The 20,206-nt window shown below is 37.8% G+C and overlaps 1 protein-coding gene across 3 annotated transcripts in view; it reads left to right on the forward strand.

Annotated features, from left to right (window-relative positions):
• The window catches only part of LOC128872383 (agrin-like), a 543,175-nt gene that overhangs the window by 460,675 nt on the left and 62,294 nt on the right, over positions 1-20,206 (forward strand). For all 3 annotated transcript variants that reach the window (XM_054115012.1, XM_054115013.1, XM_054115014.1), the window contains exon 6: positions 19,076-19,312. In XM_054115012.1, coding sequence (XP_053970987.1) covers positions 19,076-19,312 — 237 coding nt within the window. The remainder of the gene's footprint in view (positions 1-19,075; positions 19,313-20,206) is intronic.

A 20,206-nucleotide genomic window follows, 5' to 3' on the forward strand; every position in this document is an offset into this window, starting at 1 on the left:
CTCTGACCCGAACCAGACGAATCACTGTCTGACGGGACAAACGAGCCGCACATTATTTTTACGAGAGGCTCGCGTATTTCCCCCGAGACGTCGCGGGAAGGACCGTTATCCTTGCCATTTTTTCCTCGTTCGCGCGTCTTCCGTCGCTCTGCACGGTTTCTCCGGATTCCGGCGCTTGAAGCGTCTAGCGTTCCTGCGGCTCTTCTGGATTCGTTTGCTCGTTCTTTCCTCTGGCGTGTACCTGAAAACGTGGAATTAGTCAATCAACGGTACGACTTCTTGGAAGGAGAAGAATTCTATGAACATGTTTCAGTATCTTTCTGTTCGGAGGTTTCACGTGGCTTATATGTAGAATGATTCTATTTTATATGATAAATTAAAAATATCGGAAACTAAGAACTAATTAAAGTAAACTATTTGGTAAAATGCGACTCTTCGACTAAAACAACTAAAATAGCTCCGGTCGCGACTCGACCTCGATTCGTCCACTTCCAAAATCTGCCCGTTTGGCCGAAACATCCGTTCTTAAAGGCTCGCATTTTCCCACAACGCAAACTGTCTTTGGCCACGTACATGACCAGATATGTTTTGCCGTCACCGATTCGCACCCCCTTTTCTCGAGAGTACCGTCGCTGGGCCTGACTCATGGGGTTTTCCACCGAGTCGAGGCTAACGGTTTTTCTGACCTGCCAATTACTTTCTCTTTCTCATTCTCGCGATACTACATATATAGGGTTTTTTTTTAGTTTTACAGGGTACAACAGGCCCTTTCATGTGTTCTATGGGGTATTGCAGAATTCCAGGGGGCACAACGATCCATATTTTTAAATCGAATGCCATATCAATTTTTGTTTCTTTTAATACAAAAGAATAGTTATTAGTTTAATTCTTTGAAATACTAAAAAAGAAACTTGTCGATATCACTAATAGCACCCTGTGTAAAAGTTCTGGTGGTGTTGTGTTAAACTCCAGCAGTTAAAAATAACCCAAGAGAAACCACTATGAATGGGGCACTCTTTTTTTCTAGTTTTTTTCGTTTTCTAATATTTTTGTTGCTTAGGGTCTGTACAATCTTATATTATATGAAATATTTCACTATTATATTTGAACCGTGAGTTGAAAGCACAGCGAATTTTTCTTAGAATATGTTTGAACTTTCTATAAAGAAAAGAGTTCCTGTTCTTATAGTATTTCTATAGAGACACAATTTAGCTTAAAGACTTGTTTAAAAATTTCTTCTGAAACAGATATTTTAGGAAATTTACTATACTAATGCATAGAAAGGATTATTTGAGAACCAAATAGATTTACTTGAGGGAGTTTTGTTTAACATTAGATGTAACTGAATTATCCAAATAATTAGTTGTTACGTTTCTCCTGGACTACTGAAACTACGTTTGTTGATATTCCGACTTGATAAATTAAATGAAATTTTCCAAACCCGTAATATCCCTTTGGACAGCCTAATGCTATGGTTTCTGCACAGACTCGAGTTGGAATAAGAGTATTTGGGTCGAGTGTGCTCGCATGAGTAATAATACAAAGCCGTAGCTAATGCATTGTAACACGATTATTGTTTCTGATGTAATCCAGCTGAACATTTGTCATCGCGCTGGAGTATGAAACAGTTCCTCTTGGTGGAAATTCTTGTTCTGCGTGAAATAGCCGAGAAATGCAGTAGCATAAATTATAATTAAATAGTTTAGCTCAAGAGAATTTTGCTGAGCCATGAAATGTACAAATTGGTCTTGCCAAATGTTCTGTAATTGTTCGACCGTCAAAAATAATTTGCCTTGAATAAAGCTTCCTTAATTAACGTGGAAGTATGTGCTATTTCAAACGAAGCGACCATAGGTGAAGAAACCCCACAAAAATAAAATTTATTTATGTAGCAACGTGGCAGAATATTTCCCATTCGAAAATTGAATTTCTTTCCTCGAAATAAAGGCTTCATTTCCCTTGCGGAAATAATTTGGTTATTTCTACACTCTACCAACGGCAGACCAAATGATCGACCATTAGAGATGTAACTTCGTGGAATTATAATTCGATTGTTTCTTGCTATTGTTGGACGTTTTATATCGTTTTATATTTAAATGCACCGTATATTGAAATACAGGGCATTTTCTCGCAACGGAAGTGCTACGTCTCGGGTAAAAATATAATCCTGTTGCCAAAAAAAAGGGAGGAACATTGATCAAGCAAAAAATAGCAATCTTTTCTAAGTAGATATTTATTTACAAAGCGTCAGTGAATATTATACGAATTGCATGGAAGACATAGAAGAATAATTTTCAAATAGTTTCTTTCTCGAATAGTAAAATTACATCTATGGAACGCAATAGACTCTTTAATATAAATAAAAGAAGACCAACAAGATAGAAAGCCAAATCACGATGCTGTGGACGTTTCCAAATGCAAATGGCGGTAAAGTCGGTCCACATTGAGAGATCCGCTTAGTGGTAACACGCTTAATTGCGCGCGTGTTATTCCAATGTACAGAGCATCTGGAGTTTCAACGCGCCATCGGCCATCACAGATCTAGACAGCGCGGCATCCGACCGTCACGATCCACTTATCTGCTCGGCTGACCGCGTACGGACTGACTCCACTTATCTCTCCTGCCCTGCCCCTTTTGTTCCCGACGCGAAAGCGTGCCACGAGGCAAGATGCACGCGTGCACTCGGAGGCCGCTCTATTATCTATGCTAATTAACGGTAACGCCGACCCCTTCGGGGTCTGGGACATGCTGCAACGGGTTGCGTAAGAGGCCGAAAGGGTTAAACGGGGTAAACTCCAAACGACGAGTCCGCCCTTGGGATACACAAATACTGAGAAGACTGTGCATAGTAGGACAATTTTCTCGAAACGTGATCAAAATTAAAGTCAATTTAACAATATCCGTACCAGTTATAGTATCAATGGAAGCATGATTAACAAACTGACCTAAACGTATTTCATATCTTTTCTTTCAATTGCTTTGTATTGAAAGCAGTTACTATTGGTTTTTGAATATGTAATATTCTCCAATGAAATTTTTAGTGAATTCCTAAGTTTTGTTTTTTGCTTTATGATTTACACTCGTCAACATGCAATTATCAAAGTTTCTCAACTTTTTTATTAGACAAAAAAAATTTTATTTTTCTGGTCCTAACGTAACGTCAAAGTTAGTATTTTTTCTTCGTACAGAACGTGCTTGTTTCAATGTGGAACGAGGCAAACATTCTTTTTTTGGAATTTTGATCATGTAATGGAAACACTGTTGGAGGATTTATATTTCGCGGTGGTCGATCGATCGAACAACGAGATACCCACGGAACACGTTGTTCCGCGCGTGTACTCGTTCCGGCACGATGGATTCAAGGGAAAGTGATTTAAAGTGGGTGAAACGACCCCCTGCGTGATCCCTTTAATTTTTGCTTCGTGGCGAAATGTTGATTCACGATCTACCGTGTAGCTCACGATACTATCAGGCGCAATACGATTCGGCAAGGTGAATTGAATTGAAACTTTTCGTTTCGTTCCCGAGGAAATTGATTTTGAAATTCGCTTGGCGACGCGACGCCGACGGTTCGAGAATATAAATTTCTATTTTGTCTGCGATTTTGTTTCCTCAAACATCTACTTCTAATTTATTCATTGGTTTGAACCAAAAATTGATCAAATTAACAGTAATTGAATTTAGTCATATTTTTAATGAACATTGAAATTAGATCTTGCAATGTGTGAATATCTATTAGCTAATTCTTTATACATTATAAGTACAATACATAACCGTTTTCAATGATGTAAGATGATGATGAAGTTTGGAATTTCGTGAAATTTGCGAAATCGCGTGCCATCGTCGTCGTTGTCTTTATCTTTCCCGGGGCGCGGAGTATCGATTGTTCGCGGGAACTTCTCGCTGAAATCGCAGAAGTTTTAATTCGCGACGTTACCTGAGAATCGCGATGAAATTTCAGAAATTCACGACACGCCGCACTGTCGTGTCTTCTAACTCAATTTTAATGAAAGTTGTCCCTAAAATCCGCCAGTTTTTAATTCGTGGAATTCCTTTGGAGAGACGTCGAATCTCAGTAATGTCTACAATTTACAACATTAGGCGTCGTCTCTACTGTTGGTTCATTTCGATGAAACATTTCGCAATTTTATCATAATTCCCTCTGCGTTGCTGAAAGTATCTGATCGTAAACTTCCGTCGAACATCATGTCAAAGGCAAGCAATTTTTTAATTCATTACCTCTCTGATAGAAAGTTTTGTATGATTAAAAATGTCTTAATTAATTGCTCGACTAAGAGGGTAGTTTGTTATAATTATTTACTTTTCCGATAGAAAGTTCTGTAAAATTAAAAATTATCTAGTTAATTGCTCTACTGAAAGGATATTTTATTAAAATTACATATTTAGTTTACTACACTTCCTGTCTGTGTGTAAATACCATTTCATCGAAAACGTTCCACTAGAATTTACAACGGTATAAATTCGTCTATATATGCCACCTATCCCGGCTACCATCAAACTAAAAAGTGTCTATATAATTACCCAGATGCCAATGCATACTATTAAATTCATTGTAATACCGTGAAACATGGACTGGCTAATGCCCGATACAATGATTACACGAGGGTATTAATGTCATTACTGGTTTCGCATAGTTACGTTCAATTATATTTGCCGTGTTAAATGGAACACAATTACAAATATTGCATATCATGGAACGGGTGGTAATTAATTTTCCCACGGCTTTGAAATATTTTCCCGTATTACAAATTCCCTTTATTTGCCGTGACGATGTCGAAAGGTTCTCTGTGTAATATTCCGCGATTGATTGGAAAATCACAGATACTGTAACAAAAAATGCTAACCACAAAGAAAACTCCAGAGTCCTACTACTTGGTAAAACCTTCTCATCGAACCTTGCTCACAGTACACCACGTGGATAAGTAATTAAAAAACTAACATATAAATTAAAAGATAGAGAATGATAGAGCATTAATTAAAAAGAAATTTGTTTGTGATTCAAGCAAAGGAATAAAATTTCTTGTCTAATACTCTCTCTCTCTCTGCTAAAGAAATATTTTTGTCTTTTTACCAAGTGTATAGTAAAATCGTTAATAATTTATTAAAAGTATCGACTTAGGCCACTCGCATATAGCCCTCGTGTGTGAACGTATTACGAACATATTTTGTCCGGTGTTGGGCTTGAGTTTGCCCTGCTTTCGAGTCACAGATAAGTGGAACGAGGGCAGCGGTGGTCAGCCAAGTAGATAACAGCACCAGGACAGTTGAAAATCGATCGCCTATTTAAAGTTAACCGAGCGTGGTCCTTTTGTCGTTTCGACGGGAACACGAGGGACCTGTGAATGGAGAATAATTACGTCCACGAGAGTCAGACGTGTCTCATTAGTCTCGTTTTATGATAACTAGGGTGAATTTCAGAAAAGACGACGCTCAGGACGCAGAATAAACGGTTTCACAAAAGCTAGAAGACAAGGGAGAAGAATCGCGTCGGATTTTGAGCACGTTCAATCTCTGAAATTAATTAGAGAAAAATCTCAGGCCTGCACGAACAAATATTCATTCACATTCTATTTATTGCGCCATCTTTAGAACAGAAATTGGAGAACAATTTTTGCTTCTGATTAAGAAGAAGATAGGAGAAGATCTACTGAACAGCAGTCGATAATTGACTCCATTTTTCTAGAGAAAATTAAAGACTCCGATAGTCTGTTTGTAGAAAAATTTTATTGCCGTATAAAACGAGAAAGATAAATGAAATATTTACGCTCGATATTGCTCTCTACCGCCAACCAATTTCCTTCGTTTCTGCAATAGCGAGTTCCATGTTATGGAATTAAATTGTTGTTAATAACGATAGAGTAAGCGGGCCCGCGCGCGCCCGTTATTCAAAGCAATTTACGCGCGCACGTGCACACGTTTAATATCAATAACAAAACCATACACGTCGAGCGATACTATTACGCTAAAGTTAAATGAAAATCGGATGAAGTTTTTCGGTCAAACGAAGCTGACCGTTTCGAACGACGCGTGCAAATAGCTCGAATACGGTTGCAAAGTGACACCCGACTAACAGACGGGATAAATGGTACCGGCATGCAATTACAAATAATTATTTCCTACGATAATTTACTCCTTTAAACGTTGATAAAACCGATAATAGACCCGTTGTTATGCTCACGTCGAATAACGACTTCGTTAATTTTATAAAACATATTGCGAATTTACTCCATGAACGATTTAAATATTTATTCGCGGAATATTAGTTTCCATTGAAGTCATTCGATGGAAAGACGAGACAATTAATTCGTTAATTAACGAATCTCCCGTAAGGTAATTATTTGACACACTATAAGAATCAAAAATAAAATTAGAACTGAATATTAATGTGTTAATGTTGCGTGTTAAAATCTCATCCTTTCTTAAGAATACAAATAAGCAAAATTGTTATCACTTTAAATAAAACTATAAATGTTTGCATGAATACTTTTATATCAACAGATCAGCTGGGAATTTAATTTTCAAATTATTAATTTTTCAAAGCATCCAAGAGTAATTTTATTTTCTCAGTAAATAAGCATCAGTACGTGTCGAACATTAGCTTGTAAACCTTTCAGCTTTTCTAAAGCATACCTGCGGAAGTAAAGAGGAATAATAATAAAATACTGCGAATCGGCGGCAGAGACAATGGCTTCGATAAATAACAAAATATATCGAACTCCGCTGTCTCATCGCATTGTTTATTCATTTCACGTTGCACCAGTTCGCTCTCCTCCCCCCCATCGACGCTCATCAATAACCAGTTCGTTCAACAGGGAAAAAATAATTGATGAAATAAATGCAAAGTTCCCTCGTTGCTTCCGCACACAGTTCCACTTATCCACTAATTTGCGAGCCGATATCCCGTCCGGCGTCGAACAAACAGTCGCCCTGGAGGGTAAAACGTGTCTCGAACGTGAACTTAAAAGCTATCGATTTATTCCACTCGCGTCTTCATTTACCTTCCAGCGTTACTAGCGGGGAAATGCTCGGTTCGTCGAAATATTTAACGACGGAGCAAGCCCACGTCGCATAATTTCCCGCCCGAAAGGCAGGAAAACGAGCGACCCAGAGCCACGAGCGCTTTTCCAGAAAACCCGACTCGTTCGATCGAACTTGGGCTCTTATGTCATTATTCCCCCAACAAACGACGTTCCGTGAACAAAACAATTTTATTATTCCACTACATGCATTCTAGTTTGTAAATTAGGACAGCATCGACTCCTCGTTGTATCATTAGACTGACAAAATACGGACGATAATGTTAGAAGATCAAAACACGGTGAAAGAAGATTCTTACAGTAGCATATTATTTGATAGTAGAGCTCGATACTACTTTTGTGGATGCTATCGAATCAAAAAATATTGATTAAGTAGGTAATTTCATTTTTCCTTAATTGTATTAAAATATTTTAAGTTTACGTGGTTTCTTCTTTATGCAGGAATGTAGAATTTCATTTTTTTTTTTTTTTTTTTTTTTAACATCGATGACCATGAACTTTATTAAAAATATAACATTGAAAGGAGATTCTTTTGTATTAAAGTAATTACAATTAAAATAGATTTCTATATTCATTCCCATACAAATAGCACAACAAACAAACTGAGAATATTTCAAAAAAATAGTCTTCTCATTTAGTTATAAATACCATCCTGTACGATACTTACAAAGTAACTATTTCATTTCATAGGCAATATTGAATCGTATTTGCTTCATTCAAATAAACTTGACTCGCGTGAATTTTCCCTAGCTGCTAAATATTGTCAGATTCAAAAACAGATATAATTAATATTTTCTGAGAGTAAAATCAATTACAGAGGAAAAGGAAATGGAATACAATGCGAAGTGTTCAGTTTTAACGTTGTTTTCATTATTGCGACAAATCCTAAAAATAATCGCGCCACTGGGAACTGACCCGTAGTAGCAGAAGTGCGACTTTCTAAGCTAAACATACTTTCAACAGTTTCACTGGAGGGTAGTCTGTTTTGATTGGGCGGTATCGGAGTTTCCCCGTGACACTGGTTGGACTGTGTACCTTTAATATTGAGATAAACTGGGGAACATATGCGTGGGATATACGGTGCACAAAGGAACACTAAAATCCTTGGAAATTTCTTCCTCTTTCGTGAAACAGCTCCATTTGGTCTTTATCGTATTGTTTGCTCTTAACCCACTGTTTCTCAAATTTATAGTATCTTGCAATACTTCTGCAACTTAATAAAGGAAATTTTGTAACGAACCGTCTACAATTCTTTTAATAAAATTGATATGCATTTATTACTAAACGCAGATACGAATGAATATTAAAATTTTACTGATGTAAAATTTTTTCATTAAATTATTCATTAAAGCAATACACTAAAAACTTTTAGTACTATTTAGTATTTTAATTCTGTTAAAAATGTCATCTAAATAAACCGGTTTCATTGCAAACGAAAAATCTAATAAAATTTGCCATTCTTCAATTACTTTTAACAGAGGCGAAAGCGACGAATAATGAATAAGAAATTGGAGTTGTTTCAAACTTTTAACGACTACTGACAATAGAGACTTTATAATGGATGTTTTTAAAAAGAATAAAGTACCAAGAGAATCTTTTAAAGTACCCAGAACCTTTTTTTATTTCACTAAATGTTTATTCCACTTTTCCCTCCCGAGAGCTTACGGATCACGGTTCGAGAAATACCCGTTTAATGTTTCATTCTATGTATTACGAAGGATGAACAGGTTTTCTTATAATTCATGAAGAATGAAGAAATTTTATATATTAAAATAGAAATACACGTAGAGAACATCTGATTTTCTGTTTTTTAAATTAAATCTCGTGACTAATAATAATACTCTCCTATTAATAAACCATCGGTAGTTGGATCGAAACTTTATAGGACAGTATCAATGATCGAGTGCATATTTAATTGAGTAACGTATTTGAAGCGCTGACGTTCGAATTTTATTTGCTACCCTTCGAGCGTTTTATATAGTCAGCAGAAAGTGGAATGTCGCTGTCCGTGGTAATTAACAACTATCAGAATGGCACGTACCGAACACGGCTCGAATGTATGGCCACGATAATGTAGACGTTTCGAAACAATCCAGTCTTTTTATTAGTCGCAGCTAACAAATTTCGACGATGCGCATTTTCTCGCGACGAGACGACTTTTCTCTGGGCATCGTTTCATTATTCAACGCCACGAGCAAGAATAACTTAACTGACGTGCTAAAACTAGAACCGACAATGAAGCTCTAGAATATTTTATGGTATTCGAATTATGTGAATAAATTTGGAATATTTTTATTTGGACATTTTTATTTGAATATCATGATTTAGATATAATTATTTGAATCTCGTTATTTGGATATTATTATTAGATAAACATTAAAGTGGTATTCATTTTATTTAAATATCGTTATTAGAATAAGTATTGTTCAAGGAATAGAATTTGGATAAAAACTAATAGGAAAAAATTGTTTTTAATTCGACATGGATTTGGTATCACATTTATAGCTAACTAACCATATATCTACGTAATTTAATACAACCATTTTGATTATCAATATTTTTTAATTAAATTCTGACAAAACAAAATAAATCGAATCTGGAGTCATGTTTACCATCAAAGAAATGCACGTATATGGAATGAAACGTAACCTACGTGATCATTCATATTTTGTTATGAAATTTTAACCAACATTCATCGCCTAACGAACAATGAACCACATAAATTTCAAATGCTTTACAGGAATTAATTTTCTAAGAATGCAAAATTGAAGAGTACTCGGTATTGAAACTTCCGAGGCCTGACTATTTCCTTAAAATACAAACGAATGAATTTAGAATCCACTTTTCGGTTAAAAATACAGTGAGGCCGGTCTATAAACAAGTACGGAACAACGGGGAAACTTCGCAATGTTCTCGTCTACCCGGCGAAGTGAATTTTCTTTCGTTTGTCTTAACAGTCGAGCGAGTTCGTCGGAGCGGGCGATTATCGCGTTTGAAAATCCAAGTGATGTCGCGACGAAGGGAGTGAAGAAAAAACAAAAGGGTGAGAGGTTTTCCTCAAAGAGCGAGGAGAAAAGGGAGCGAAGAAAAGCCGCTGATGTTACAAGAGTCTCGTAATTAAGCCTCGCGATAATTGCGCTTTTAATACCTCTTCCTCCGCCCTCGTCCGCCCTCTTCCTTTTCTGTAACAGCGTTAGAATCAGCCGGATAGACTCGGCACCGGGAGCAAAGTCTATTGTTCCCGCGGAGCGAGGCGAGAATTGATCAGTGATTTGATCCGTTAATGACTCCAGAACGGGGGTGGATGGGCTTGTGATCGATACGAGGAAACGTTGGACACGCGTGGCGTGCTTCCACCTAATAAAAGTAAATTGGCTCCGATCGAGGGACTGCAATCGTAATTCTTTTTCGGTCAACCCTTTCGTTAAATGAGAACTCAGCAGTTACCAGGCCTCTAAGAATCCTGCATTTATTATCAATCTTCTTTCTCTTCGTATAAATTTTGTTATCAAATTGCATCGCAATAAATACATATATATATATATATATATATATATATATATGATTTATCATGTATAATATTCGTAGTTTAGATTTCACAAGTATAAATCTTTTCCATTTGCATTTCTTATTTTATGAAATTTCGTTCGTTTACTCTGTAATGACTTTCAATCTAAAACTTAAAAAAAAAAGAAATTTCATAGAAGTTTCAAACGGACTCACCTCAACAAAATTATGAATCACACCCACTGGACAAAGAATAATTTTATTATTACTTATCGTTCTCGAAGAGGGCCGTAAGTACTTGACTTTACGAGATTACCTCTTAACTTAAATTACTTCCACTGAGAAACAACCACGTGCAGCGTGAAACTGGCTGCAACATCAGCACGAACCTGTTACCACATTGTATGCTTGTCAAATCCTTCAAATTACGCGGTATTATCGAGACGAACAGTGTGCACACGAGAACGACGTTCACATAGTTTCGTCAGAACGGCCTGATCGAGAAGGACGTGGCGCTTCATCCTTTCAGTGCTTTCGCGCCAGCGGCCGGCTCCATTCCAAATTCAATCTGATGCCTTTATCGTTAGCCAGGCTCCGATCGAACAACGAGTATCTGCTTACCGCCATAGAAACGTCCATCTGACAAGCGAGATTCGCTTGATAGTCAGGATGGTCGAATTCATTCCATCGATCTCGTTTACGTTGATCCGACTGCATCGAGCCATCGATGCCCCCACACGCAAAACTAATTTGGTTTCTGGACTCTACTATTCCTGTTTAACAGTTGTAGCGATTGCGAGGAGATTATCAACTCCCGTAGATTGATTAACACCTGCAAACGGTTGATGAGTCTACGTCGAAATTGAGATATATTTGTTCCCCAGGCGGAGGACAGGGATTTGTACTTAAGTGTCTTTCAAAGTTGACAAATTGAAAAATAGTCAATATATCGAAAGTTCTGAATGTTTCCATAATTCTAAACTATCTAGATTTTAATCGTCTAGGGGCTTATGTAACTTTCAGGTCACATGCATGCCGACATTGTAAGAAATGATTTTAATCTGTTTTGCAAGACGACGTATATGTCGTAATTATATAATGTCTCTGATAACCAATAACAATACTGATGACGTTTCGCGGCACTCTCAGTATCAACTCGAAGTATCAAAGTGCATGCAGAAGAAAGAAATTTGGCCCATAGAGGGTATTAACTTAGGGACTTTAAGGGTTAATAGTTTTCAGCTATGTGGAAGGCCAAATATTACCACAATGTAATCCCCACACAGCCATCTGGATAATATCATTTGTCATGGACGCATGTTACGTACGCACACTCCTCGCGAGCGTTACCGAAGTGGTACACGTACTATCGATCTCAATGATCTTGATAAAAAGAAATAAGGATACACTGATAGAAACTTAACTATTCGTTTGATTGAAAATAGAGGTGTCTGCTATGACATGCTACGCTTATGACGATAGATTTGTATCTGCTGTTGCCTTGAAAAATGCCACCCTCGACGACTCGAAGGTGTTGGGAAAAATGGTCGGGTGGAAATGGAAATTTGTTCGTGATTGGTTGAAATATTCGGTTACAGGAGGAGAAGTCGGCTGAGGAGGAAAACGGTAACTCTATTGTTTGTAAAAGGCTAGCGGAAAACGGTAAAAATGACCGCGCTACATCTGCTCGCCAAATGTAGTAAAACCTAAGCGCTTACAATTTGGGAACGCGCATTTATGATGTATAATGATTATAATGTCTACGCATGTTTACGTGGTGAAGTAGAACTCTACTACCTAATAGCGAGTTTCTAATTACGACGAATACTCAAAGTAAATTGCACGTACATTTTCATCACAAAAGGCTCATTTATATTTTTATGAATATAGTACAGTCCAAAATTTGTCGACCTCTTTCTTGGATCCTATACAATCTGACGGCTAACTGAATAATTTTGTATAATACATAGTCTGCAAAACTAAAGAAGATTATTTGCCCAGTCACAAGTCGAATTCCCTGTATCTCTTCCGAGTAATCCTTCGCTAAGCTCTCCAGCTTACCACATTAATTACCAGCAGAAGTCCATTAGTCGCAGTTAGCCAACAAAGAAGCCTAACCGGCTGCACGCATCAGCCGCACGCGTAAATGTAGATTAATGGATGCTCGCGCCTCAGAATGGTCAGACTACTCGATAAGTTAACCCGAGAAGGGTCGAATTCTTATCTTAAGCGACCCCTCGTTTCTCGTCGAAGACCACTTCTACGTTTCCCGGCCCGACAATACTCGAGGTCTTCTCTAAGTTTGCCTAATGAGACTCGTTCGACACGGATCGTCTGTGCCAGCCATATGACCGACCCCTCGATACCATTATTCCCTCCACTTGATCCTCCACTTGATCCTCCCCTTCATCTTCATGACCGTTCTCCACCGATACGTTCTCTCTCCCATGTCACTATACCGACCACCGTACTAGCCACATACATTTCGATAATGGCCCACTAATTGGCAATCATCTGGACGTAAGCCGGAAAAGCGACCGTGGATCATTTACGTTATCGTCTTACACCAAGAATGGGGAACCTAAGGATTACAGGCCCCGTGCAACCTATGGAGATGTTCTTTTGTGATCTTTCCGAATATTTCATCGATTATAATTAGTCTAAGGATGTTTCTGTACATCCATATTTCTATGTGTTTTGATAAATAACTTTGCAGACAGAAAATTTTATCGAAACAGTTTATTTGTAATAATAGATATCATGGACAATCCTATATACATGACCGACCGTTCGAGACTGACTGTTCAGATCAATGATACATCGTTAATTTCAGCGCGAAATTTCAACTCACCAGCTTCGCTATTCTCAACACTATGAATATAGACGAAGAAATTAAATTTTAATAACAGTATCTCTTTTATCTCCTAAATAGTGTAACATGTATTTAATTGTTGATATTTCATATATTTTTTAAATTCATGCACAACTGCGGAGAAGTAGTCTGCACACAAGCTAGTTTAGACTCGAAATAGCTGATCAGTAGATGTTAGATGAAGATGTTATAATAATTACATTACACGGCTGATTATTCGGGTTGTTTCCGAGTTTTTCAAGCCATATAGATCAATTTTCGTCACGGCGCGGCGCGTGTATCGTCAAAATCCACAAGCATTAATAGGATAAATTATAAGCGCATCGCGTAATGAACGTCCCAACACCAGAACACGGAACAAAACGAGCACGCGATGCCATCGACAGTTGACAGACGTTTCGACGACCATTAACGAAGGAACCGACCGTCAGCATAGGAGTAATGGGGTGCTCGTCGATAATAAATTATCCGCGAGCGGCAAGCGGCGGACTGCGACGGTCAGGTGCACCAGCAAAAACCAGCAAAATGGATTATTAATTACGATATCACGTCGACGCTCGCGCGGTCGAGGGGATGAATCGAGAGGGTGGCCAAGTTTCTGAGAGGGTGGAACTTCCATGAGTTTTTTCTCGTCCTTGCAAACCGACCCAGACGAGATTAGTCGAATACGGTTGCCATGTGGTTATCGCGACGATGAACTTTCGTAATAAACTTCAAATAAAATTTGTATAATAGTATTTCTATGCTCGTTAATTGCAAATGTTTCATAAATTTGCAAATTGAAACTTTGTGAGAACGTAAAGCATATTGAAGTATGCAAAGAACAATTTATTTTTCTTGCAATCTTCCTTACAATCTTATAACTTTTAACATTTTTATTTTTTATTTTTTTTATACTAAACGTTGTATGAATAACCTGTGCATATAAAAATGTTTCGTCTTTTTCTGTAAGGTGACATGTTTTAAAAATTGAATTGTCGAATGCTATACGTTGAATCGTTCAATTTTTCGCAAGCCTAGAACATGCAGCGTTTGCACCAAGATTGGCTCGCGAGCTCGATTAAGCTGGCTTTTCGATTCCATTCCACATGCGACTAACTGATATCCAATAGGCACTTCGTTCTCCGAATAAAAGCGCGACAGTTTGGGACGGAGAGAGTTAATCCGTTATTGAATGAATGGACGATTGCGATGAATTAAAGTGTTCTAGCCTGAGTAACGAAAAACCGAGATATTTTTGAGATTTTATTGAACGAAAATTACTAAAGATATTAACTTGATTCTTTGCACTATCATTAAAAACTACAAAAATTTCCAAGTCGAGAGAGAATTTATTTCGTTCGAGATAGCCGTGATCCTTTTCGCTCAACTTCGATATCCTCCATTAAGAGTAAATTATTCCACAATATTCTTTGCAGCCTGCTTCATAAACCTGCTAACTAAATTTCAAGACCCAAAGGATCGTCGTCGAATATATTACGTTTAAGAAAAAAAGAGATCGTAGACATTTTTAATTTCAGTTCAATTTAACTTTCAAATTAACCTAAGAAAATTTCTTAGCAACAATTGCTTTTTAAATTGAATTCCTCGAACCTCTTCCCTTTCCTTTGAACATGCTTTCCTGGTAAACAATTCAGCCTTGTAAGTACCAATACAGATTACCATGAAATCGATTCTATCATATTCTATGAACCTGCATTGAATTATATAGGTATTCTTTCATGTGTGTCTCCCTCTCAAGAAAATATACACAGTGTAGAGAACCAGCTACTTAAGTCGTACCTTTCTCAATAAATGATAAGGAATTAATTTACTATTGGTAAAAGATAAGTAACGTCTTAGAGATAGAGTTACAATACTAATTAACGTATAAATCTGTACCAAACAGAAAATATAATATAAAACATTTTAATGATAGGAATACGACATCTTCGATATCATCATAAAGTTATTATTTAAATAATAGTAATAGGTTCTTTTCACCATAAAAAATGTATAAACATGTCCTCTGTCTTGTGGTAGTCATGATTGCCTTCAAGTTAAGCCTAAACATGAACAAATCGACCGGCGTCGTCCGACGCGTGATAACCGACCGCTAATTGCGTTTGTCATGCCGATAATTAATAATGCATCGATCGCGATGGCGCGACGACGAGTGGGTGGCGAATTAAATGCGTTAACGACGATAATCGGGTTGCGGTGAATGCCAAATCGAAAATACACCGGGACGGGAGTTATTGAATGCAAACGAGGCCGCGATCCATCATCCAGCTGAACTGCCCGGCTTTCGACGCCTGCACAAACGTTTACCAGCACCACTGTCAATCGTCCCCGCGCAAGGACCCAGAGGAGAATCGGTCTGGAAAAATTTTAATCCGTTTGTGAGCTGGGAATTAGGTTCTTTGGGCGTAAAAGTTGTTCGCCTTGCAAATAAATTCGACGTTTTCGAAACTTTACGCTGAGTTATTTGGTCGATTGGTACATTTGGAAAGTTTGAAACAATTCTTAATTCAGAATCGGAATTGTCTGTGAATGTTTTAATTCATAGGTGACTGTGGGGAAATATCGAGCAGGATGTGCTCAATATTTTATTTACTTTGGATATTCTACTTTTGTGCGAGAATTTACATAGTAATTCTGTGACGTGGGATATGTCTGCGACAACAGCCCTAAAAGGGAACAAGTTTAGAAGATTTTTACTTTTTATAGCATTAAGACAGAGTACACTCGATATGGCGATCTTAGGAGCAAATAAATTAATGATTAATCTAAGATTTGTGTGAAAGATGGCCTTGAATATCTTTTGTGTGAATTGTCGTGTACCGAGAATGATGACCTTTGTTTATCTTTCTTTACTAAATGCAAGCTTCATGCGTTATGAATGAATTTTAACTTCTTCAGTTCTGGCTACCAAGCGTTATTATTATCGTGCTAAATCGAAAAAGAACTTGGAAACGTCACTGAAGATGCGTCAACCCTCTATTGCATAATAAACCCAGTTGGAAACTTAATAAAAGACAATTGTTTCAAATGTTTCCGACGAGTAATTGCATTTATCCTTTAGCTTGAGTTCTAATTAATTCGCGGTATATAAAGAAGCAACATTTAATTCTTTTTTCTCTGCATACAAACGAAAAAACAATAAAATAAGAAGAATCTCCTTCATTTTCCACAAACAAATTACGACACCATATTTGAATCATCTTCAAATTTTAAATAATTACAAACAAAATATAAATCTACATATAAATTAGAAATGTTTAAAATGGAAGATATACAAATGTTGCAATGGAGAGTTGGGTGGTCGTGTTCGGTTCGTAAAAATTCGCGAGTAATCCGACGTTCGAATGACGGAAACTGTAATTGCACGGCGCGACTAGCGACGGAATGAATGGCGGTCGGTTTGATTTTACAGAACGGAGTACCGGAAGAAGCCACGAACAATGATAGGGAAAGCCCTTCTAATACTGTGCGTCGGGTCGACGATATCCCAGTGCTGCTACGTTTTCCCAAAAGGTACTTCAACGCGAATAACGAGCGGTACGACGACGTCTCGGCCTCTCCATATTCTATTCCCGGTCAACGAGACTTGATTTGTAACCGCAGGGAACGCGTAACGAACGTCCCTGGGAAGAAAGACGGAGGAATTCACGGCCTCGAGGGCCTCCCGTGCAATGAAATATTCAAAATTAATTTTCAGAACGATTTTACACTGCTCCTTGTCACAGATTTGTCACAGAAATACTGTACAGAGCTATAAAAATTGGCCTCGATAATGGACATGTAAAAGGGATCCCTTCTTCTAATTTTGATAACATTTTACCAACTTGTAAAATAATTAGAAATAGGGGAAACCTTATTTTTTTGGGTGGTAGTAACTCAAGTTTGAGGGCTGGAACTATTCTTCAATGATTCGGATTTGTTTTGATATCTTCGAAGATATTGAGTTAATAGTTGTTAATATTAGTGGTTTTATTTTCCTGCATCCAAGATGGCTTCCCTGGTGGCAGCAATAAATCGTTTTCAACGATCGATTCGGGTTAAGGGAAAGTAAATTCTCCCCTAACGTTACGTACACAATAACCGCGTGGCCGCTTTAAGAGGGACACGATATCAACGATGAACCAGGAGAACATTTTAATTGAGTTTACCGTTCTATATTCCTTCGCGGCGGTTCCATTAAAAATTTTCACCGGCTTAGCTGTCGCCATGGCTGAATATTCGCGATGAGCTTTTTTATTTGTTTAAATCCTTCCTTCGGGGAAGAAAGGAGACGAAAAGGCTGGTCACGGCCCCGCTGGCGACTGTATTTCATCGCCGCGGCGGTATCCGCGCCTCAACGATACTTTATTCATCGTGAATCGCGCGGATTTAATTTCACGGTGCTTTACACCGTGCACGGTGTTTACGGTTTGTAATTACATTCGATGCGAGAACAAGCGCGATACCCGTGAAGAAAAAATTATCGATTAAACCATGCTTGACACCCGATCCTTCTTAGAGGTGAAATCGTTTTTCAGGCACAGGAATGGATGAAAGTTTTATTAGAATGATGGATAATGAAAGGAAACGCCCTGTAGCGATTTATTTGTTATAGAGATAAGCGTATATTCATTTAATGTTGAATTTAATTTTAATATATAATTTAGTTTGCTATTTTTATCGAACAAATGAAAGATTTATTTAATTATTCTCGTTACGTAATTTAGAATTTGTATTTCGATTATGAATGAGAATTCTGTTCGCTTATGGTCCAGTTTTGATATTTATTTTTCAAATAATATTAGAGCTTTAATCGTAGGGAGACATTTAACTGCTTGTGGAGTTTACTTTCGTTTTAATATCTATTTCGTGGGTATTGAAATTTCAAACTACGATAGATACGTAGTATACATGTATATATCGAGACGGAGAGGGTTAGCTAACATTGATCCGAAAATCATTACAGAGTTCGTATCGAACCCCCGACTGACGAGTCCTAATGATCTGTTACTGGCCAGCCAGGGGGAATAGTGACTGGCACTGACCAGACAAGTGGAATAGGCACACGTTTGGTCAGACAAGAGGGATAGGGGCTGTCTCTATTCAACAAGACGTGTAGGTGTACTTCTCGTTAGGCACATAGAACAGTGGTCCTTGTTCTGGCAGGGGAAGCACGACAATTTCTGAATCGTTCTTTATGAAATTATTAACACCTTTAAAAATGAAATGTGCTCAAAATAAAAATACTATTGGTACTTGTGATTCGACGAGACAAATCTGAAACATAAGTAATGAATACAAGCATTGTTATTTAAAGTAACCCACAATATACAAAAATATAATCTGGCAACAATCGCATGTCTAACTTGTCAAATTTTCTTGCTGGTAGATTATTTTATTCTTCATAAAAAGCTGTGGAATATTTTTTTCTAGTGGCATTCAAAGTACTGCGGTATATTTTTTGAAGAGTAGTTTTGTTCCTCAATCTTGAGTTACCACACTTGTATGTACAAGAACTCAATAAAAATATGAGATTTAAAATATCAACAACAATATAAGTAACAATTTTATACTTTTTCTGTTGCACTGTTCGGAACATACGAATAGAGTACGAAGAGAAAATGAAATTAATAATAATGCCCTTTCCTGTTACAGAGATCAAGGACCCCTGCGCAAAACTGAACTGCACGCTGGGTTTGCAATGCGTGCGAAGTAGAGACGGCACCGAGGCCTCCTGCGAATGCATGGAATCCTGCCTGAATTTAGGGGATCACGAGGGATCGAGTCCTGTCTGCGGCACAGATGGGAACGACTATCCATCCCTCTGCGAGCTGAACCGAGCAGCTTGCGCGAAGGGTGCTAATATCATAGTGGCATTCCAAGGCAAATGCGGTGAGTATTTTCAACGAGATTTCAGCCCAATTCATTGACACCTTGTCTTCCCTATTCTCGATGACAGGAAGGTAACGGAACAGAAAGGGATGAAACAATTGTTCCTCGCGAAGTTATTGAACTGAATAGAGTGAAAGATGTCGGGACAATATTCCTACTGTTTTCAGAGTTTTCGTGAATTTTTAACAGTTTATCAGAAATTAAAAAATTATCCTGCAGTTCATTGCTACAGATTGCTTTTGTAGTTGATGTACTTTTTAAAACGGTGACTAATGGTTATCAATTTTTATTAGCATTCTCCATTAAAAGTTACTTCGACTGTCCGCGAAGAAATGTAAACAATGTTCGTTCCTCAAAATCGATGTCATTGTTTGCGACAAATTTTATCGACATTTTGAGTGCTTCCCTCGTAAGAAACGCACTTCACCGCACAAGATTATTTATCCGGAACGAAGACACGTTCAGACATCTCAGTGCCCCGAGGCATCGAGGTTTCCAATGGGAACAAATATTTGCCAAATCGAAGTCGAGTGAAGCTTAAGTTCGGGTTTGTCAGCGCGTATTTACTCTCACCTTTATGCGAGCGATCGAGATTACTTCCGGTCAGATGCGCTCGTTTACATCCACGGCGACCCGATAATATCGCTGCGATCCTTATCCGCTGAATCTGGAAACCATAAAGCGGGGAATGATGAATTTACTTCCGCATATTGCGTTCTGAGCATGAGCGGCTGGGACATCGTCTAAAAGAGGACGAATATCGTTCCAGAGCTACTGTGTGACTACAAATTTACCATATCTAGCTGATGCTGAAAACATGTACCCTCACAATGTACCCTTTTCATCGACTGTACACGCATTCAACTTCTAAAGTTTTGGAGTATTCTTTGAATC

This window comes from Hylaeus volcanicus, chromosome 2 (genome assembly GCF_026283585.1).
Source record: "Hylaeus volcanicus isolate JK05 chromosome 2, UHH_iyHylVolc1.0_haploid, whole genome shotgun sequence".
Classification (NCBI taxonomy): domain Eukaryota; kingdom Metazoa; phylum Arthropoda; class Insecta; order Hymenoptera; family Colletidae; genus Hylaeus; species Hylaeus volcanicus.